At 39.6% G+C, this 23,640-nt stretch overlaps 1 protein-coding gene across 1 annotated transcript in view; it reads left to right on the forward strand.

Annotated features, from left to right (window-relative positions):
• The window catches only part of ush2a (Usher syndrome 2A (autosomal recessive, mild)), a 190,570-nt gene that overhangs the window by 111,546 nt on the left and 55,384 nt on the right, over positions 1–23,640 (forward strand). The window contains exons 50-62 of the mRNA XM_086174562.1: positions 5,646–6,136; positions 6,344–6,513; positions 6,612–6,778; positions 6,976–7,064; positions 10,311–10,639; positions 11,961–12,116; positions 12,753–12,916; positions 13,715–13,924; positions 16,484–16,686; positions 16,771–16,883; positions 17,366–17,594; positions 18,856–19,024; positions 19,144–19,365. Coding sequence (XP_086030688.1) covers positions 5,646–6,136; positions 6,344–6,513; positions 6,612–6,778; positions 6,976–7,064; positions 10,311–10,639; positions 11,961–12,116; positions 12,753–12,916; positions 13,715–13,924; positions 16,484–16,686; positions 16,771–16,883; positions 17,366–17,594; positions 18,856–19,024; positions 19,144–19,365 — 2,712 coding nt within the window. The remainder of the gene's footprint in view (positions 1–5,645; positions 6,137–6,343; positions 6,514–6,611; positions 6,779–6,975; positions 7,065–10,310; positions 10,640–11,960; positions 12,117–12,752; positions 12,917–13,714; positions 13,925–16,483; positions 16,687–16,770; positions 16,884–17,365; positions 17,595–18,855; positions 19,025–19,143; positions 19,366–23,640) is intronic.

Below are 23,640 nucleotides of genomic sequence, written 5' to 3' on the forward strand. Positions count from 1 at the left end.
ATAAAAATCCAATTTTAATCTGCAGTTTGATTGATAGGTGTTCCATATGGGTCTTAAAACTCAGTTTAATATCCTGCCTGACAGTTGCAGACTCAAAGACAGCAGCTTTAAGACTTCAGTCCAAGGACTAAGCCTCTGACATGATTCCTATTGATATCAGCAAAATAGCAGTTTCAATATTTAGTTTTCAGGAAAACAAACAAAAACTAAATACTTTCTTCTGTATTTTACTATGGAACGTTCTCATTTTTTGAAGAAGTCTTATCTAAATATGTATTGCAACTACTATCTGCAGAGATTCACAACTAATGGCTCGCTGATACCTAAAGGGTCCCCAAACTGCACATAGTCATACATATGATGCAGGCCTGGCTAGAGCGAATACATATAAAAAAAATGTTAAAAAAAACTCAGCGGATGTAAAAATACATGTGAAGTATATTGGTAAATCTAACTCCAGACACAAAAACACACACAGGTTGATAAACTGATTGAACATAAAAATGAGAGTTTGAATACATTTCACATTGAATTATTTTTTATATTGGCACATTTTGTTGAGTCTGTTGACTTTTTGAAAAAAAAAAAAAAAAAAAAAAAAAGGCCGAAATTGACCTCTTTTTGGAACAGTGAGCTATGACCTTGTATGTTTTGAGCATTTGTTACTGCCGGAAATGATCATCATTTAGGCAATCTAGAGATTGGATCCATCGGAGGGAATCTCTTAGAATGATGGATATATGTATACTGCAAATTCCAAGGGGTTCCTCTCTAAATATCCTTGTCTTTACATTTTGTTATTCTGTCTTTCTCCTCATATTAGCATTTCATTTTCCAAATTTCTATCTGTTTGTCCATCTTCATGCATTTGAGTGGATTTTGCCTCGTCTTTTTGAAAGACCAGCCCCTTAAGTATTTTCGAGAGGTGTAGAAAATAAGATAGGAAATACAAAGAAAATTGGGGTAGAAAAAACAGAGTGCAAAAGGTGGGATGTGGAATTGAAGAAAGGGGGTAGAAGAAAGGAGAAGGCTAATGACAGAACAGAGAAAGCGAGAGACCCACGTTTCCTCCTTTCCTTTTTATCATTCCATTAAAGTTTTATATCCATCTTTTTAATGTAATTTGGTCCCTATGAAATCCTGCTGCCGCAGAACTGACAGACGGCTCCTGTGAACATAAACTCTAGCCATGTTGGACAGCTCCCTTTCCTCTGTCTACTCCCATGTTCACACCAGCTAAGTGATCTAAGAGGGTGTGTGTCTGTGTGTGTGTGTGTCTGTGTGTTTTTTTGTCAGAGGTATACATGTATTTGTGTTATAGAGTGTTATAGAGAGTATGATTAAAAGCACTGTTGTGACAAAATGATCTTAGCCTAGCAGTCTGAGAGAGATTGAGAGAGAAACAGTGAGAGAGAGAGAGAGAGAGAGAGAGAGCGAGAGAGAGAGTGGTAGTGTGTGTGTGTGTGTGTGTGTGTGTGTGTGTGTGTGTGTGTGTGTGTGTGTGTGTGTGTGTGTGTGTGTGTGAGACAGAGAGATGGGGAGAGGTTGAGTTCAAACTTGAACTTGAGCCATTTGTAAAATGAATACAAAGGAGAAAATAAAACAAGTTTGGGATAAATAACAGAGATTTCAAGTTATTTAATGAGGGAGTGACAGTGTTTCTCCAGTGTTACAGTGTAATCCAGTGTACTCCTAGACGAAATAATTGATGTCTTCACCAGTTCCTGCTTAGTCTGTTTTTCTACTTGCATGTATAGTCAGAACAAGTCATTTTACAACTGCTGTCAGAAGATATTTTTTAACTTTAATTCAGAGTTAACCTCTTGAGGTGTGCATATTTTCATTTGTTATTTCAGCTTGGTAAATATGTTACACACCAACTGACATATGACTTGAATGCAAAAAAATAATTTGCATGGTTTGGGGTTTTCAACATGCATAGATGAGGTGTTTGTGAATGATGAAGGAATGAAATCCAGAAAAATTAGAATGACTGACAAGTTATTTGGATGGTAATTGAAGGGTAATATATATACATATATATATATATATATTTATGATGTTATTGATATAAATCAATCGCATAATCTCATGACCTTGATCTTGCAGCTGCCTCTTTCTCAACCTCTCTTCTTCCCCTCTTAAGTACTGTATCTTCTTAAGTAGCAGTGACACTAAATAATCTACAAAAATAGAAAACATATAGAAAATGCCATGTATATTCCTACCATATTAGTTGTCATGTTTTGACACCGTGTCGTAAGTATCATGATAACTGTAATGCTGAGCATTTGTCCTCATTATGACTCCTCTGGGCTTCAACTCACCCTCAAAAGCATTCTCACACACACTTGTCCACAAAAAAACCCACTGATTTGCATGGCTAGGAATAACAGTCGTGTACTTGCTTTTTATTAGACTTCATACAAATATAGACACATGTACACAGACCAACCCTAATTCACACTAAATATGCAAACCTGTGTTGCTTGTCTGCACTCAAACCTGGATGACTCACTTATTCAAAGACATCTTATTCAAAGAATGGCCATTAGGAACACACACACATGCACACACACACAAAATGCCCTCCCACCCTACCCTCAGCCCTTGTCTGTTGATTATGTTACTACTATGCTAACCAAGTCCTTATAAATATAATTTAAGGCTTGGTGGCCCCACACTCCAGTTTTAGCCCTATGTTTTCTGGGTGGAGGAGGATTTCGAGATGTGGAAGGTGGGACAAAGGGAGAGGATGAGACTTGCGGGTCAGAGAAGCGCTAAAGAGAGTGGAAGTCAGGAGGGGAAAGCTTGCAATGAAAGAGGGTTAAAAGAGAAGAAAAGGACTATGGAAAAGATGAGATTGAATAACAGAAGGAGAGAAAGAAAGAGAGGGAGAGATCAGGGTTACTGCTCATTCCCCCAACACTTGTTCCCTCCTGTCCAGAGAGCAGTAAAGCGTTTGTAAAATAAAAAAAAAAGAGAGGGGGGAGAAAAAGCATCACCTGCATCTTAAATGAAAATTTCAATTGAAAAACTTAACAGCCCTTCAAATTGCAGAATTTTACATGCGCCAGTAAAGCTTAAATAACACTCAACACTTAGTGGGAGAGAGAGTGTTGGGTAAGTCGTGGAGGGAGCAAAAACTGGGGGTTACATTGGGTTGGTGAGATGGGCTTGATCAAGGTGACGGAGTTTCGTTCTGTGGTATATTTATTTACAGTGTGAGACGTTGCATATGAGATCTAATCATCTCTAATCTGAACTTGTTTGGACGGGCCAAAATCCCAATCAGTCAGGGGAGAGTGCTGTAAGACAATCAAGAATACAGGATGCCTAACTGAGCAAACAGGAAGTGGAAAAACCCCAATTTGCAAAATATGAACAAGCCTGCAGCAGGTACCCGGACCAGCTGGTAGACACAGACAGACAGACAGACAGACAGACATACAGGCTCCTTGGTTATTCGTGAGGTTCAGTGGACCTTTGGTTGTAATTGAATCAGTGTGAGTGCTGAGTAGAGCTAGCATAAAAACCTGTTAACCCAAAAGGTCAACTCTCTGAATTGTTTATTTAGCAAGGAGAACAGAGGGAAGGGGTGTGAGGGAGAGACAGAGAGACAGAGAAACTGCCCCCAAAAGCACAGGTAAGAATGGCAGAAGGGGCCAGGCCGCAACAAAAAGTAAAGGCAAAAAAGAATCAAGATAGACTTTTGTCAAGAGGTTATAAAACAAAAATCTTATGTTTATGTTGGTTCTGAATGCTTGACATTTTATAAGACTGATTAAAAATGGAGTTAAGCAGTTTAAAATGTGTATATTTGGGTATCTAAATATACAGGATGTCAAAACCTGCAGCCAAGTTAAGAACAGTTGAACGCTAGCTTGGGATAAGAAGGATCAATATCAAGACTGCCCTCAACACAAGCATATTTTTTGCAATTTCTGTGCCCATGCTTACATACCAATGCACATGCTTGCTTGCACACTTTATCTTGCATACAGTCATGCACGCTTCGGCTTGAATTCTCTGTCTGTCGCCCCTCCTTACACACCTGCACACACATTGCCATCTGGGAAAGCCGTTAGCGGTTAGCGGTAGCACTTAGCGACGCAGCACGGTCTCTCAGTCCGCTCAGTCACCTTGATCTGCTTGCCCTTCACATAGCACCATTACTGCTCTACTGCATCACTGTGGGTGTAGGCATGTGAGTGTGTGTTGAAGCAGGAAGAGTGTGTGTCTATGTATGTGAAAACACATCTGTGTGTGTCCATTATAGAGCAGTACAGTGGGATGTAAATGCCAGGGGAGGCAGGGGGTGGGGGCATTACCTTCAAATGAGCTACTTTGGAGTGAAATATCCCCCTGACAAGACTTGTGCCAGAGCCTGTGCTTATGCAAGTCATATGTGTGTGCCTTTGGCCTGATATATCCCTTACCATATGAATGATCATTTTGGAAATACGAATTTAAGACTCTACCTGCAGGTCAGAAAGGTTGTGAGCATGAATATACACAAAACCCAAATTAAAAATCAAGCAGCTTGCAAAGACCGCTACCTGTACTGTATATGCAAAAAGGGGTTGTCAGTGTGCTTGTAATCCGGTTTGGTCTCATTGCATGCCTTATAGCCACACTTTATTACTTTTTTAATGTAATAAGTCAGATAAATGTCTGCATAAATATACATTTTTGTGTACATTTATCTAAGCAATGCTACCAATACTAATACAAAGTTGTTTAAAGGGCCTGCACCAGTTACATTATGAGGGGGCTTGCAGCTGCATACAACAATATTTTCTGATTAACATGTCGGATGTATCTTCACTGCATTTTCTGACAACAGAATCTTCCTTTCCATGCAAGGACAAAGCCAGCATTGATCTAAAGGTCTAAATAGGCTTATTGCTGTTCAAGTTTTACAACTGTACAGTCAGTCTAAAATGGTATGTACTGTGATGGTGATATTCTATGACCTCTTTTGTTTCTTTAATTGATTACAATGGAAGGGCCCTTCTTTGACAGCTGAATAACATTTTGCCCACTCCTTGAAGTCCTTCTCTTAACTCATACTCATAGCCACAATTAATATAATCTGTTTGGTTTACTCTTAGTAAGTTTGGAGAGAAGATCAGAGAAGCCAGACTGAGATGATTCGGTAATGTACAGTGGAGGGATAGTGAATATATTGGTAGACGGATGCTGGAATTGGAGCTGCCAGACAGGAGGTCTCGGGGAAGACCAAAGAGAAGATTTATGGACGTAGTGAGAGGATACGAAGGTAGTTGGTGTGAGAGAGGAGGATACAGAGAATAGGGTTAGATGGAGAACGTTGATTTGCTGTGGCGACCCCTGAAGGGAAAAGCCGAAAGGAGAGAAAGAAGAAGAAGGCTTACTCTAAGTAAGTAAATTTGGCTCAGGGCAAGACTTTTCAGAAAGAGCGAGCTTTTCTATTTCAATTTCTCAGATGGAAAGTCCCTCTTTCCTACAATTACACTAGTTGTGACTCTTTGGCACACACAAATAAATGAAGGATCAAACACACACACACACTCATACCCAATCAATCAATATTCTTTGTAATCAGTATTTTTTGTTGCTCTTGTTTACCGCCTGTCCCTCTTTGTCTTTGTTTTTGTCATTAGCTCCAGGTCCAGTGGACATTCCAGTTGTCTCAGAACTCCTTCCTCGAAGTGTATCAGTTTCCTGGGGTCCTCCGTCTCCACCAAATGGGATCATAACTAATTACTCACTTTATCTTTACCACAACTATGTCCCAATTTCAAATGTCCAGCCCAGGACGAGCATGAAACATAGCTTAAGCTTAAATTCTGACCTGAGCGCAGCATCAAGCACTCAGGCTGGAGTGCTCACTTCTATGCATGGTTCTGGACCAGTATTTAATCACACGACTCCCAGTTACACCTCCCAGAACCCTGACCACAACATATCATCGTCAGACCCAGAACAAGCGTCAAATGGCGAAGACCCTCTCCAAAGACCCCTTTCCACTTCTGCTAGTTTAGCTTTGAATTCTCCATCTGTCACTCCAGCGCCTCAATCTGTAACTGTTTCAGGGAACACCACAAGCTACACCTTGCTTGACCTTTTCCCATACCAGACCTACAGTCTTCAGGTATGATTTGCTATTCTAGCCAATGCTCATTATAGTTTAACAAGTTAAAGCTTCTTAGATATAACACTCAAAAAAAAGAAAACATTATGAAGGCATTTATTTTTTTCCTTTAGCTGGTTATGCCAGTGATTGAGTGGTTCAAGGAGCATGCTATCCTCTCATCAAAACACACTGCATTTTTATTTCTCAAAAATTATCTACATCTAGCTGGAAGCTTGCACCAGTGTGGGTTGCTCAGTGTCTGGAACATCTCAGCCATTCCGAACCCCGCCAGCCCCCCCTGAAGGACTTCCTGCACCCCATGTTTTTTCCAATACGCCGACCTCTGTTCTCTTGTCCTGGGGTGCACCAGAGAGGAGTAATGGACCTCTCGAAGGGTAAAGGATGATGACATCCAACAAATGTAATCTCCTTATGTCATTTATTTGTAGGTACATATCTTATTTCGGATTTCTATTTCCTGTGCTTGATATAGGTGGCTGATTCAACGCAGAGTTGTTGGGACTAAAGAGATATCCACAGTGGGCCACCTCTCAACAGACCCTCCTCCTTTCTCCTTTCTGGATTCCTCATCAGCTCTCAGTCCGTGGACAAGCTACCAGTATCGACTTGTTCTTCAAAACCAAGCTGGTAGCTCCACAGGTTAGATAGTAATTATGGGCTCATTAGGAATCACATTAAATCAAAGTGATGTTATGTGTATTCAGTAGTTTATACTGCCATGTGTCAGCCTCATGAATTCTACCTCTCTGTGCCAACTCTAATCAATATATGCCCCCATTAAACCTTACCTGTATGATTTTGCATTAGATAATTAGACTGCTGATACATACTTGCAGGACCCTGGGTTAGTGTCACCACCAGACCTTCTCGACCAGCTGGCTTGAGTCCACCACGAGTGGAGGTCTTGGGGCCAGAGTCAATTCAGGTTAGCATATTTGGATTTTACTTTTTAACTGAAATGCAATTTGATATGAATATAATTATAGTTAAGTAAAATGTTTAGGTATCAGTAAATCATTATTAATAGGAACCGTCAATGATTAATGAAAGTATCGAACTTAATGACAGAATGTGTGGTCAAAATAGTTCAGTGTCTCTATTAAGAATATACATTTTGCCTAATTCAGAATACCCCCATTTGCTCATTTGACATCAGAGAAAAGACAAAGCAATGTCACACTGATTCATCTGTCTTTCCCTCTTGGGATTTAATGAGAAATAAAAACATTCAACTCAAGGTCCCCTTCAGAAAATGGGTGGGGCTGTGACCCTGTCGAAGACAGCTTCCTTCCTGTCCGCCATTTTGAAGGAGGGGCCAGCGATAAATTCCTGCACTGGCTAATCCCACATCAAGGCCTATCAATGAGAGTCACAGAAACAATATTGTATGCAGGCGAGCACACACGCGCTCACTCATAGCCTTCCACTAATGCTAACAGCAAAAAAATGCTAATGCTTGTCATTATTTCAGAACCACCCCTGTCATATCTGCAGCTGTACAGCTTTAGGGGTCACAGATTCAAGAGGGAATGTATTCCTTCCTGGTTGATGCTAATTGGACAGGCAGGCAGGCCGCTTCCTGGTTACCAATTGACCTTGACAACACAGAGGATTTTGAGTATTTCCCTTCATTCTCTAAATGATTTCTCACTCACTTATATGCACTGCATATGACTTCTCCATTCTTATATTGTAATTTATATTTTTTCGTTAGTTTTTTTTATTTCATAATGCCTTCTCCCTCCAATTCTCATTGTCTTTAACCGCTTAATATAAATGTCATGAAAGAGGACATAAAGTTAGGTTGTCTGGAGGAGAGGATGCAGAGGATAGGGCTAGATGATGGCAGATGATTCGCTGCGGCGACCTTTTAAAGACATAGCTGAAAGAAAAAGACAACTCAATCAAGAAATCTTCCTGTTTATGTGAATTGGACAGACCATCGTCTCTCAATTCATTTCAAAATTGAGCCTTGAAGAAAATTTGTCAACAGCAGTGAGGCTAAGAATACCAGTTGAACAGAAAGTGTATCAAAAGACCACTGAGAGCATCAATGCATAAAAAAAAACTGTTCTATCCTAAATCCAATAACTTTTTTTTACACATTTGCACTTTAACATCAGATCAAATTTAAGTTCATTTATGTAATATATTGTTGTTGTTGTTTTTTTATATGTTATTTTTGTCATTAAGTATATTAATAGATTAATGAACTGAGAATAGATCAAGCCCAGTTTACTACTGGTATTAACTTTGGTATTAATTCACTGATGCCTCATCATTTAAGAAGGCAAATGGCTTGTTAGCATGACCCTACAAACACAAAATGTAGAGCGCTCCATTAGTGTTTTAAATTTAATATCAAACTGAATTAGCAACAAGTTAACCAAAGGCAGCTGACATTTTAATCAAGCATTTCATTTGTCATTTTCTTCCATAACTGTGCTTTTATTCTAAAAATCACTGGATAATTCAGTGCTCTTTAGTTGAGACACGTAAAGGTATTAGGGTCCACATCTGTTGACCATCAAGGATTATATAAAATATTAACTTAGTTATATGAGACCGAGAGTTTGGGAAAAAACCTTGACGACATGAGAGTGTATGCATACTCAGTGCTTGGAAGTGTGTAGTAGAATTGATGTAATCCTTTTTTTCTACTTAAAACTTATTTCAATGCCTTTTTTGCTATACACAGTAGCATACAGGCACAATGACCTGCACACAGATACTATACAACTGCTAACACCCTCACCTATTCTCTTTCACTCTAAGCATTATCATCTGATTTTCTCTACCTCATATATACATAAACATATACAAAGCTACACATACACACACATAGACTGCACTGGCCTTAGCCCTGGTGGTCTGTGTCAAACCAGGGTCTCTGCTGTCTTCACCATCTCTAGATTACATCAGGCTATTCAATCTGTAAATGACTTCTACCACAAAGCACACCCAACACGCACTTTGGGAAATGAGCTACCTAACTCAACATGACCCTGGCCGTGTGTGTGTGTGTGTGTGTGTGTGTGTGTGTGTGTGTGTGTGTGTGTGTGTGCGTGTGTGTGTGCGTGCGTGCGTGCGTGCGTGCGTGCGTGCGTGCGCGCGCGTGCGTGCGCGTGTGTGTGCATGTGTGCACGTGCATTCATGTGCATGCATTTGTGTGTGTGGGTTCAATCACCTCACACGCACTCTTAAATTACTGTCAAGGTTGCATGAGAAATAATTATTCTTGACATTCATTCATAATATTCTCATCAACATTTGACCACGTAATCGCCTAAACTCATAAGTCCTGACGATCTATGAACTGATCACTTATTTTACATGACAGGTTGTATCATAACTGTGTGAGAGTACACTAACATTAGTGCATGTGTCCAATTTTTAAATGTGTTAGTTAATGTATAGCCATCTGTACGAGGATGTATCAACAAACATTTGTTGTATAGTATTCCTTTAAAATTTTCAATTTGCTTCGTGTGTGTTCACGTGCACGAATGTGCACCTCTCTCACTGTCAGTTACCTTCCTCCTTACACTAAAATGCTGACGGATTGAACGGTTTCCAAATCAGATGCAGTGCTCAAGATCAGCAAGCTTTTGTTTTTGCATGCAGCAATTCCATTACCAGCTGCTTTCATTATTTTAGAATGGTGTTTGTGTATGCGCATGCGGTTGGGTGTGTCTATGTGTGCATGTCCTATTTTAAATGTAATGAAAGGAATCGTCTTCTCAAGTCAAAGTCAGGTTACCTTTACCCGCAAGAGATTTGATCGCAGACATACACATGTGACAATGCCCGCACAAAGGACTGCTGCCTATATGATAGCATCTCATAGCACTCCAACTTCACAACACATGCAACTGATCAGATATGTGTTTGAATCACCACACACCACAAAGCCCTGCATGCACAAGTGTGCGCATAAACACACACACATATGCGCACACTTTGCCATGACTTCCTGCAGTTTATCCATCTAAAAGCTTTGTGCGGTCATGAGCGTGTTGGAAATGCTTGGAAATGTGCAGCCAAGCACTAAAATGTGTTTTTTTCTGGACAGTTAAAGAGGATTAACGGAATGCTTTGATTGTTTCAATATTAATCTGATATACAACGCTATTGTTTCTTACACGGATCGTTTCCAAATCCTATCTTACAGGTCACATGGTCCCCCCCTCTCATTCCTAATGGGGAAATTCATGGCTATGAGATCCGGCTCCCTGAACCTCGCATCTTCCTTGAGAGTAACAAGGAGTTGAAAATCACAATCCAAGACTTGATTCCATACACAAACTATAGTGTTACTGTGTTGGCATGTTCCAAGGGAGATGGGCAGGAGGGAGGATGCACTGAGAGCCTGCCAACCCAGGCTGCCACATTACCCACAAGTCCGCAAGGACTTTCAACTCTTTCAGTGGTTGCAGTTAGTGAGTCCTTCCTTGCAATCTCTTGGGACTCACCAAAACGACCCAATGGACCTAACATCAGGTAGAAATATGCATTATTCTGACAACATATAAAAACTATTTATCTTCCTTGATTTCATATTTAACCTGCATAAGAATAACTATATTATATTTTGTGCACACTTTGCGATTTTTATTCAGAAAATTATTTGCTAGTTTTCTGAACATAATCGGTTGATCCTTGGTTCTTAAGTTCCATTGGAACAGATGTTTAAAAGAAACAGAATAATGTGTATCAGTTGCAAAAACACCCTATACCTCAAGTTGTGTTCAAATGTGGCCTTTCTTTAGACAGCAGTGACTGCAATAATCAGTCAGTCAAAACAATTCATTCGAAAAACTAGTATTTCTGACACATAATATGGATTACTACACTGCATTCTGAGCACGATGTCACTATTGTTGCTTTAAAAAAAGACAAGTGAAGAGTCTAAGCAGCAGTTAAAAAGTCTCTTCAAAACCTGTCTGTATAAATGCCTCTCTGGCATCTTATAAAATAATATACCAAAATAAGATATATTGTGAAATAGTTGGTTTTAAATGGCTCTCTATGAGGGACTTTATTGAATCATTTAGCATTATCTCCATCCACTATTTTGTCTCCTGAATATTCTAATGCAACACAACTTTAGAACCCAGACATTCCAAAATAATATGGTATGTGATGTGGAGACATCATCTTGTGAAGCTTAACTACCAGTGAAAAAAAACGTAAGCAAACTAGCAGATAGGAGCTAACGTTAACAAGCCACTCACACAAGTATCCTGGTAATGAGCCAAGTGCTCTGCTTTTTTTTAATCAGTCTTCTCTCCCTCTTAATGTGCATTTTGTCCGTTTTTGTTCTGTCCTGTTCTACTCTGTCAACAATTAGGCTTAAAATAAAGGTCCATTTTCCTTCCAGGCAATTAAAATGCATGAGCCCATCTCTCTGTTCTGCTCAGCTCAGCTCTGTGTGTTTGTCTAAGAGGGTTGGTTAAAAGGTGGCATTAAGCCCTTCTTTTCTGATTACAGCAGAAATTAGCATCACTGTGGGGAAAGGAAAACACAAACCCTGCAGAAAAACAACAGGGAGGGAGGGATTGAGGAAGGGATGAGATACAGTAAAGACAGAAGAATAGAGATGATGAAAAACAGACAGAGAAGGAGGAAATGAGCGATAAGACAAAAAGTCAGCTGAAAACTGTGTAAGTTTTTATGTGCACGGACAGATGTGTCGGTTTCCGTGTGTGTTTCTATGTGGCTAAGGTGCTCCTACAGAAAAGTTGTGCACGTGTCATATGTAAATACATTCCTAAACATTCATCTGCATGTGTGCTTCCTTTTATTCAAATTTCCCCTTCAGATATGAGTTGCTCAGACGTAAAACCTACCAGCCTCTGGCCATCACCACAGTCCCCATAGAAACAGCCACATCCCCTCCCCCTTCTGAAGATCTCCATCGCTGGCTTCATGTTTACTCCGGCACCAAATTGTTCTACCAAGATAAAGGCCTAAGCAGGTGAGATTACTGAAATGAGCTCTAGAGCAAACGCTGGCGCTGCAGCAAACCGTGTGTGCAGAGCCGATCGGCGAGCTGCCGCTGATGCCGATCTTTTAATACCGCTCAAAGATACATTAAGCAAATATCCCAAAGAATTAAATTGTTTTTCACACAGCGTCCCCTAATCTCAGTTTGGCACTTGGCGGAAGCTGATTTTTTTTTTTCCCCCATGCTTGCTAAACGGCTCTGGGTGTACACTTTTTGAGTTTGCGTCTCTACTGTGCTTTATTCAAGTAGTCAACTAACAAACTTTTTGTCAGTACTTTTTGGCTTAAATATTGCTTTTTAAAAGTAAAAATAGATGACACATAATTCAGCATTTCTTCCTCCTTCTTCATCTAGTCATCATGTTAATATAAATAAAAGTATAGTGAAACATATTATGAGGGCCCTCGTCTGCTATTTTATTCAATATTTCAGATATAATTTGGAACTTAGATGTCATTCCAAGAGAATATCCATATTATGTATTTTTGCATCATAGCGGTTACAAAACTACTTATATTAATAACTACATTATTACATTCAAATACCATTTTACATGCTATTTCTATGCTATGTTCATTTTGAAAGCAAAATCTTTTCTCTCACCAGATTCACTCGTTACCAATACCAGTTGGTGGTCCATAATGACTTGGGCTCGTCTGCAGGAGAGATTGTCGCTGCAACAACCATGGCTGGGATTCCTCTCTCCCCTCCGTCTCTGTCAGCCCATGCTGTCAATCACACAGCTGTTCAGGTCCACTGGACCCGGCCATGTAAGACCCTAATCTCAAACGTGCATTTCAAACAGATTTTTAAACTTTTCTGAAAGCACCGTTTTGATCATTTTTCTGTGTGTTTAGGGATGATATTATAGTCACGAGTTAGATGTATAATGCTCATAGAAAGAACGTATCTCGTCAGAAAAACCACAGCCGCCAGACAAAAAACCCATTGGGGCAACCATGAAACTTTGCACGCTACAGTGGCCTGATAGTATTTTGTGCTTTTTGCCATGAATGACTACTCATTGAATAATAAAGTTATTTTGTTAGAAATAAAAAGCTGATGTTTCTCTTAAACAATTCAAGCACCACATACTTTGTCAGTGTGCCCAAGTTTAGCCCACCGGATCGCTGTCACCCTATTACTGAAATTTTTGGCATATCATAATAAATAGATAAGTAAATAAAAATCAAAACTTCAATGCTTGTCATGCTTTCGGAACTTCAGTTGGCTACTTTTAGACTTTTAACAGTTTTAAACAATCAGTGAGAATCTAAATTAAGAGTCCCTTATTAAATACAAACTCAGTAAGGGCAAAGCAATATTTTCCCCCCAGGTGTGTGTGTGTGTGTGTGTGTGTGTGTGTGTGTGTGTGTGTGTGTGTGTGTGTGTGTGTGTGTGTGTGTGTGTGTGTGTGTGTGTGTGTGTGTGTGTGGTTTTAGAAGGTTCACTTATTACTCACTGAAAGCAAACTTATGGAAAGTTGTTCAATGATCGCAATTTACAATCATCAAGAATAGCATAGAAGACCTTGTTTTAATTCACTGTACTTCCTCTGTCCTTATCAGCTTTGTCAGACTTGCAAGGAGATGTGGAACTGTACTATCTCAGAATTGATTCAGCCCATTCAAGACGAGACTTTGCCTTTCCGGCCGAGGCCGTCTCTACAGTGATCACTGACCTTTGGCCCAGTACCACTTACTTGGTGTCGCTACAGGTTTCCAACGCTGCTCACAATACAACTAAGTCATTGGTTAATGTTACAACAGCAGATGGAGGTATGTGTGATATTTATGTTTAACATTTATTGGTTAATTTGAACAACTAAATATAAGTGAAGTCCCTAATAGTTTGGATTGTAATAAAGGATATAAGATGATGATAGATTAGATTGTGTGACGATGCTAGTGTCTGGTTGTCAAGTTGTACTCAAAATGAATACCGAGGAGAATGGGGGTGTTTTCAGCTTAAAATCGTCTTGGGTCTAACTGGTTCTTATATGGTAAGAAATATCTTTTTGTTTACATCTTTGTTCAGATTATACCCTAGAGCAATGTGTTTGTGAATGCTGTGTATACATTTGTGTCTGTGTAAACGGACATTTATCTTTGTCTCTGGTTCAGTGGAGACAATAAATACATCATGTTGTGAGGCATGAAATCAATACAGGGAGCACATGTAAGCCACATCTCAGGTACTATAAAAATGTTTGTTGTCAATACACACAAATGGCCCTATGACCTAGAAAAGGATGCGAGCATAGCTTGTTATATGTATGGGAAGTCATAAAAATACAGATATAAAACATTATTCCCACAGAAGCACCGAAAAGATATACAATATATTCTATCTGGTTTCTTTATTAGAGCCTGAGAAAATGGGGTATAATCTATTTTCCTACATGGCATTATACTTTGTCTGATTGTGAATGGCCCCAAAAATGGTGCTGGTTATCATTACTACTATATTCTATTAGTTTTAAAATCTCATACTCGTCCCTCAGTATTGTATTCTAATCCGCCAAGCCACTCAACTCTATGTCAAGTAGCACTTTACTCCATAAATTATTTTTGATCACTGTTTCTGCTTCTCAGTCTCTCTCCCTCACAATAAGATCTGTCTCTTTCACAGTACAATGATATGTCACAGCCCGTTCTCTTTCTCCCTAATCTGAGTAGTATAATAAAAAGTGCATTAAAAACATTAGAAAATCATTAGGTGCTAAAGGCAAAGCACGGCTCGTTTAACTGAGAGGGCTCTGGAGGTAATTTCATTATTTTACAACCATAAGAGTGCACACACACACACACACACACACACACACACAATTGTGGGTTAAATATGTTTTACATATTTTAACAAATGCAGCTCAACCCTACCAACCATCTTAACACATCCTGCAATCTATAGGGCACTGCTAATATCAGGGCTAATTGGCAAGAAATTTGAAGAATTGTGTGTGTGTGTGTGTGTGTGTGTGTGTGTGTGTGTGTGTGTGTGTGTGTGTGTGTGTGTGTGTGTGTGTGTGTGTGTGTGTGTGTGTGTGTGTGTGTTGCACTTATAATGTCATCCTACAGTAAATGAAATGGGGAGCAGGAGGTTAGATTTGGACAAGTGCATTGGTCACAATGAATTTAGTCAACTCCTCTTTGCTGAGCACACATTTACATAGAATAATACATCAAATTTCACTGACTGCCTCTTCATCTACACAACTTTAAACATAATAAAGTACTTTACATTGCGCATCGCAATTACATCCTCACAAAACATACTCTCATCTCAAATCCAATTTATTTGGTTTTTTTGCACATACATATTGTCATATGTTAGTAGATATGTCACACCATCAACATGTGTTTGGGAGTTGAGCGCTACAAGGAGTGATAACAAGAAGGCAGATGGTCTTTAATATTTCAAATGAGAAAGTTGGGTATAATTTGACAAAGCAATGTAGATAATGAATAAATGAATTCAGTAAAACCCAGAAATTGGACCATCCGCTCACCTCCTCACCATTATTAGCCATGAAACAAGGAAAGAGAGGTCAGCCAATCATATTATCATTCTTCTAAATGAAAATGCACTCAGCTAAGAGAAGTTAACCCAATTCATTGGTCGCCAGTGCACTTATCTAAAACCACCACAATGCACTACATTTCATTTTCTTCATTATCAACGCAATACTGCACATATACAGACACACAGGTAACCACCTCCCTATACACACCCTCACACTACAACAGACAGACAAAGACTCCGCTTTTGTTATAGGCAAGCTTTGTCCCTCTATTAACCAAGCACAGTATGTCCCTTTCTCGTACTGTTTAAATCACTGTATGCTTGGTGTCTCTATCACCCACTCTCACAAATGCATATTCCAAGCAATCCAAGGTTGTGAGCCTGTTAATATACTGAATATATGTGATATTGCTAAGGATATGCCTAGCCCCCCAAAATAGTTGTTTTATATTTAAGAAGAATGTCAGACTATGTAAATATGAAAACAAGATAAAATCTTGTGGCTTAAAAAAAATGCGCAAACTCCGAAATGAAAGTTTAATCATGAAAAAAGAAAAGTAACAAAACATTTTTAAAGCAGTTATCAAAAGAATGTCATGTGAAGATCTCCCTCAGAAAATAAGCTCATCATGTCTCTCTGTCTTGCCCTCATGTCACTACATTAGTGGAGGCAGAACATATTAATTTAGTGTCTTTGTTGATATAACTAGTTTTCACAGTGTAATTGATGATGAACTTTTGTCACATCTTCCTTGGGGTATAGTGTTTTTTTTTGTAAAGTTGAATATCTGTGCACTTCCACTTGTCATCCTCAGAGCCCACTGGGATGTCTGCCCCAGAAGTGGTTCCTGTTAACAGCAGCATGGTGCGTGTGCTCTGGTCCCCTCCTCTGCAACCCAATGGAGCAGTTACAGGTTACCATATTTACATAAACAACCATCTCCGTGGGAGTGTAGACAACAGCTCAGGGTCCTACCTGCTGGGGGATCTGCTGCCTTTCACTGTTTATGATGTAGAGGTAAAACAGAAACACCTTCATCCAAGCACATACACAGCACAGGTTCACACTGTGTTTGATCTGTCATGTTTGCAAATCTCTCAGGTGGAGGTGTGCACAGTGTACGCTTGCGTGAAGAGTAATATTACACAGACAACCACAGTGGAAGACCTCCCTGTTGATCTGGTCTCACCTAATGTACAAGTTCTTGGTCCAAGGTAATGCTTGAATATATTCTAAACATGTTGCAACTTGTATCCTTAATCATTTTGTAATTCCAAAATTGGAAAAAATTGAGAAAATTGACCGGAATGAGTGAGCGAATGTATACGTGGCCCCTTGCGATTGACTGGCGACCAGTCCCAGCCTTTGACAGCTGGGATAGGCTCCAGCATCCCCCCGTGACCCTGAGTGCAGGATAAGCAGCAGAAGATGGATGGATTAATGTTGATTATTCCATGGTAAAAGGAACAGCACATGTTGTATTGACCATGACACCACAGACTCATTGGAGATTGACTTTCTCGTACTGTGAAGGAAACACAATATTTGTTGCAGGACACCACAGTGAGATGCAGTGTGAATCTTAATTATTAAGCTTTATAGTAATATAACATCATGTATTTTTTTTCAAGTTTCTCTGGCACTTGTTAGCCTCCTTTCTTTCTTTCATTTTTTTTTTTTCTTTTGGTCCTTTCAGGGCTGTTAGGTTGGACTGGTCCCACCCAGGCAGACCGAATGGGATCATGCTCGGCTACAAGGTGTTACGACAGACTTCAAGGTCGTGTGTCAGCGGGTCAGCAGGGATCACTCCTCCTGTGGGGAAAGGGGTAGTAGGTGCAAGTGGTGTAAAGTTCAGATGTTCCTACTTGCAGTGTTCAGCCACTGATGATGTGTGTGAGACATCATGCTTCCATCCTGATAGTCAGGTGATTTTCTCCTTGTTTTTGCTTTTTTTTATGTACAATATCTCGAAAAAAAATTCACAGTATTGCTTTATTGATCATTGCAACGGCTTAAAACCATTACGAGAATGGATTGCATATCCTTGTTATATGGAAAAAAAATGTCAGAGAAAGTTATTCAGGGACTTGAATCATGCAACAAAACCAATAATCCACATGTTGCAATTAAAGAAAATGAAAGGTAACTAGCATAAATTCATAAAAAAAAAACTATTAATCAGTATAGAGATGACATCTATTTGGCTTGAAGGAGGCCTGAAACGGGCAAAAGGTTGCACCACTATCTGTTCTTTATGTATACAATGTGTTCGATATGAATACCAACACTCTTCCACATGAAATAAAGATGGTAAATTGGTCTTATTTACATAACTCTGATCTAACTCAAATTTTATTCATATTGCTTTGCAAAGTTGCCCCATTTGCAAGCCTATACACACATCACACTTTCTATTGCAGAAGCCAATATCATATTTATCTTCATATTTTAGTTCAAATCAATAAACACAACAAATGATAATAAGTGAATAAATATGAAAATGTTCAGAATTTGCATTTTTGCAAGTAGATTTTCTTTTCCGACTGCTAACCTCCTCAGTCCCAATGCTGGACTTTGCTAGTTTTACAATGCAAGTGGCACTTTTAAACTTCTTGGAATACTGCATGTGGCTGGTTAACTGGCGTTAAAATGTATTGTTCCACTGCACTGAGCACACTCCTACTGCTCCTCAATGAAGCATAAGGCATTTATGTGCAATGCACATTCATCCACTTTATGATTAATTTCTTTTTAACAGATTAACTTGTCATCTGCATTCTCTTCCATCCCGGTGTCATTGAATGCCAGCCAACTTGGCTCCATGGGAGTCTAGATCTACCCACCACAACCAACAATACAAGGCTAACATTTAAACTTTCATATTCACTCACTCAAATATAAAAGTGAACACACTTGGACAGTACACAGGCCATGTTGCCCTGGACAAAACTACCAAAAGAAATTTCTGAAAAGTATTGAACCTCTAGGATTAGAACCAGTGGTTACCTCTCTTTGATTGGTGTTAAGTAATCAGACGTGGTATTTTGGAGATTAAACTAACTGTTTGTTCAAGGCCTTCTCTTTTATACAGCTGTTTAATTTTACCATGTGGTTTTTTAGTTTTTTAGTTTTTTTAGTTTTTTTCTTACTGAAAGGTACTTTTATCACATAATATTTCATTATTAGGTTTGCTGCACAGGAAGATTGTACCCTAAGAAACCACATCATCACTGTTGTGAGGGACGTTACCTGAGTTTCAGTAATTCCTCCAGCCCTGTGTGCTGCAGTGGCAAACTAATTCCACCCCTCCCCAACCATCAGTGCTGTGAAGGATACTACGTCCATGTAAAAACCAGTAGGTTTCATCTAGCTCTGATCTAAACACTTACATTGAGTTTGTTCTTTTCTACTTGACTTGATGCGCTCTTTTCCATATTGTTCAAGTGTTTCCTTCATCTGTCCTTGTCTTTGTAGATGAATACTGCTGTCCTGACCACTCGCAGGGCAGAGTCTCAGTGGGGCTGGGTGACAGCTGCTGTGGGGGCGTTCCTTACTCTGCAAAAGGTGGCCAGCTCTGCTGCGGTGGGAACCTTCTGGATGGCTATGGGGTCCAGTGCTGTGGCGGCCGGATTGTAGATGGTAGTCTGGTGTGCTGTGGTGATACTCAAAAGGGAAAAGTCCATACATATATTCCAGGTGAGATAATACACATAACCTTTTAAATCCCCTGTTGCTTAACTGTTATATTTTTAATAATTTTAACTAAAAGTTTTGACTTAACATTAAAAGCACAAGTTGCTGTATTTCATAATATGCGGTCATTTAACAAAGAAACAAACAGTGACCCAAAACAAGAGAATGGGTCAAAAGAAGAAATCACAGAAAGAAATAAAGTGTTGTGGCTCTATTTAAACACATGGTGCAGGAACGTGGGGTCGTTTCCCTTTCCTAATCTCCTGCAGTGTCCCAAAACACCCGGATGCCATGGCACAGATGGGACTGTGTGTGTGTATGTGTATGTATGTGGCTGTATGTGTGTGTCATTAGACATCTTTGTCATGGCAGATGATGATGAAACACACTCGGGATGGCACTGTTGAGGGCACTGCCAAGCACACAGCGGGACAAATACGCACTCTTTCTCTTTCCTTTATGCAAACACATACGCCTTCACACATATACATTTTAGTGAAACCAACACAAACACACACAGTCAACAGGGTGCCCTCTGCAGGGTGTGTTTAGTTTTGAGTGCCAGGGACAGACACGTGGACTCTATTCATCGCATATAAACAATGGCCTTGTACGGAAAGGCCTTTCATGCTCCATTAGTTTATCTAAAAACACTCAGATATGCATTCACAAACATCCACATCTATACAACTGTCCAGTGGTAAAAATATTCCTTGAAAGTAAGTAATCAAGCAAACAAAAAATGTATAAAGGCTCTGATGGCATGACCGTCATCCTACGAATACTTTCTGCCTTTTTTAGCTACGTTCAGAGTGACCTCATTTTTTATCTTGTCATTAAGATTAACTAAAAGCTTCAGGGAGGAGTGTAAGATTCTGATTAAAATGTATTTCAGAGTATTTCAGTTTGAACTTAACATTGTTTGGAGTGTGTGTTTTGTTTGTGTTAGCACATGTCACCATTTACCATTATTCCTGCTATTCTGCTCAAATTTAGAAGGCGTGAAGAGCTTTCTTGATGGTCATCTTTCATTTTAGGTCTCCCAAGGTTGCATCCAACCTTTTTATTTCACCACTATTCTTTATTTACTTTTTCTTCTACTTTGTCATCTTTTTATTGCCTCTCCCTAACTTTTTCTACCCACCATCTGTTTCTTCTTCTAACCTCTTTTTCCTTTTCTAGCGACCACCTTTTCTTACACCTCTTCTCATCATACTCTTTCCCCTCCCTCCCTTTATGCTCACCCTTCCCATTCACTCATCAGTCATTAGCGTTAGCTTCCCCATTGAGAACATATGGTATGATGGATCGGTGGGCTAGCGGCGCTAGCAAGGCTAAGGGCCATTTGCCGGATGCACCGCGGTGTGAGGGAGCCCTGGGGCTATCTATGCAACCTCGACCCTTGACGTCTGTTTCAAGACACTTACAAACACAACGTGTTCTCAGCAACACCCATTATATGATAGTGTGCTTAACCTTGAAATCAGTCACTCTGATTGTTCTCCTCATGTCCAGAGGTTTATCTTGTTTTGTGATATAGTGTGACACAAATACAAGAAATTTGTTGTAGAAGAAAGATAAATAAAGAGAAGAAAAATACACATCACCAAAAAATCGTATGCAAAATTTTTGTTGTGTTATTATTTTTTTTTTGTAAATAATGTCTGTAGTACAAAGAAAAGTCTAAGTTCAACGTGAAAAACAGAACACTTTACAAGCAAAAAAGATTAGTGTGAAAAACGGCTAATTTATATAAGTCGGGCAACACAGATTGATAAAGATCAGAAAAAATAGAAACGCAGGTAGAAAGTCAGTGAGTCAGACCAAACAGGCAAGCACAGAAGAGTGAGGAAGAACTAGATGGAGCAGATTAAAGGAGGAGTGAAGGGTATCCCATTGTGCCCAGCTGATAGACTAGGTTAGGCTGATGTGATTATGGGGTCCCTGAAGTGCGATCTATCACACATTACCGTCCACACTGTCAACAACCATACACACACACTGCAGGGGAACAGCAATGCCAGGAGACAGCCGTCTGGCTACAGATACACCAGCTTGTGTGCACATGTGCACACATAAATATAGTCGCACACATCCGCACAAACACAACATTCATACGCATGAGAGAGAAAGGAAGACCATGCATCATATGTCTAAACACAGGAATATGTGCACACAAAAGGCAACACACACACTAAGATACACATTATAGTGTAGAGCTGGGCATGTCATACTCATCACTCGCCCTGAAACAAGTAGGAGTTTTGTTTTATTACTCTAAGCAATATTTAGTTGATATATCTTGTAAATCAAAGGTTTCTTTTGTCCTCTAGTTATACTTTATTTCCATGGTGTCGTAATGCGTAGATTTACAGATGTCACCTGTTAAATTGTACTTGAAACAAAATAAAAATCAGGTTTCTGTCATCTGACATAAAAACCAACAAAATGTTAGACTAAATACATTTCTAAAGCTGTGTTGATGTATTCAAGCACACTAGTCTCCACCACCAACTATTAGGCATGGTTAGCATAACATTTTAAGAGTAGATGTGAATTTTTCAGTATTGTTTTATTCATTTTTATTTTTGTTTTGCTTTGTTTTTTTGCAATGTATTAATTGACTTCCTTCCAAATTACTTACCGCAGTGGCCTTGATATCAAGTGCCACAATGACAGTGAACTTCAGCTGTAGTGCTTTTGTAGGTTCCCTCCTCTACAGGTGTCTTCATTCAAACTTGAACACTCAGGTTATACCAAAATGCCTATATCTATAATCACAATACCCAACTTCCTCTCTGTCCATTCTTAGATGGTGTATAATCATTTGCTCAGCATTCCCATGTGTTATACATAACGCAGTCTCTTTGCTAAATCCCTACTTTCCGAATCTGCCCGCTTGTTTAAACAGAGATTTCGTTTCACTTTAAAGTAGATTAAATACTGTTTATTTTTGGACACGAGTGCCTCATTTTTGTTGCACAATTTCCTCCTGTGTTGCAGGTTCAAGACCAAACTTTAAGCCCCTCATTTTATATGTATTGTTTGAGTTTGTATGTGGGATGTTTAGTTAAGACTTAGGTGAGATTAGATGGTGTTTAAAGGAATGTGTGTGATTTGTATGCCCTCCCATTGCTCTCTGACTCTCCCTAAGTCCCCTGCCTCACTGTGCATGCACCACTCATCATTTCCTCTTCACACTTATACTTTATAGTGTACAGTAACTCTTCCATCTGCCCTTCAACCCCGCCTTCTCCATCTCTCACTGTGTGTGCTACAGTAAATGGCTTCCCCAGCTCACTTTTTTGTAAAGCGAGTGAATCTTGAAAATGTGTGCATTTCTTTAACTCCTTCACTTACCGCCTCCCTCTGCCCCGGCCCAGCAGGCCCATCCAAACGTTCAAGGACAAATCTGAATATCCCTTTTCACCGTTTAAGTGTTAAAAGCCTGGCAGTGCCGGGGTGTTATCTTAACGCGCCTTGCCGTGCCATCATCAGAGCGCGTGATGAAAATGGCTGTGATGATGCTAAAAGAAAAAAAGAGGAGGGGGAGAAAAAGTAATAATCAAATATGTTTTTCAAGGGCACAGTGACCATTTGCTGGAGGGAAATTATCCCAGTAGTTAAGCTAGCTCAGTCTAAGCCTCGTGGAGTTGTGAGAGTGGATGTGTTTGTGTGTAAGCATGTGTGCAAGCGTGGAGGCTTATATTCTTCAGCGTGGTGCATGCATGCATGCATAAGTTTTGGTTCTCTTTATGCTTTCGTATATTTCTGAAAACGCTTATTTCTGTTGATTCTTGCCACCATTGGTATGCCCCTTCATTGTTTTGTTTTGTTTTTTTCCATTTTTTTTGCAGTTTTTCTGATTAGTAATACCACAGGCGTGCCTTGTGCGTGTGTGCACGTGTGTGTGTCTGTGTGTTTGGGGTGGGGGGTTGATCGCACATACATGTATATCATTGCCAAAATCCCCTCATCAATGAGGGATTGCAAATGGCCAACAGTAGTGCATTCCAAACAGCAGCGTCTGGCTGCTTTTGAAGATGAAGTGCTCTCTGAACACAGGAAGACATTTCTCTCTCTGTTAATGTACTTATGATGATGGCTTTTCTATTGGGTTTACTTTAATGACTGGCAAGAGAAAAACTAGTCTGTCAGGAGCACATAGCTGAGGTCAGTGTGCATGCTTGTGTGTGTGTGTGTGTGTGTGTGTGTGTGTGTGTGTGTGTGTGTGTGTGTGTGTGTGTGTGTGTGTGCGTGTGTTATCTTTAGGTAACG

Source organism: Fistularia commersonii, chromosome 27, assembly GCF_037954325.1.
Source record: "Fistularia commersonii isolate RoL2024-O1a breed Wild chromosome 27, RoL_Fcom_v1.0, whole genome shotgun sequence".
In the NCBI taxonomy this organism is placed as follows: domain Eukaryota; kingdom Metazoa; phylum Chordata; class Actinopteri; order Syngnathiformes; family Fistulariidae; genus Fistularia; species Fistularia commersonii.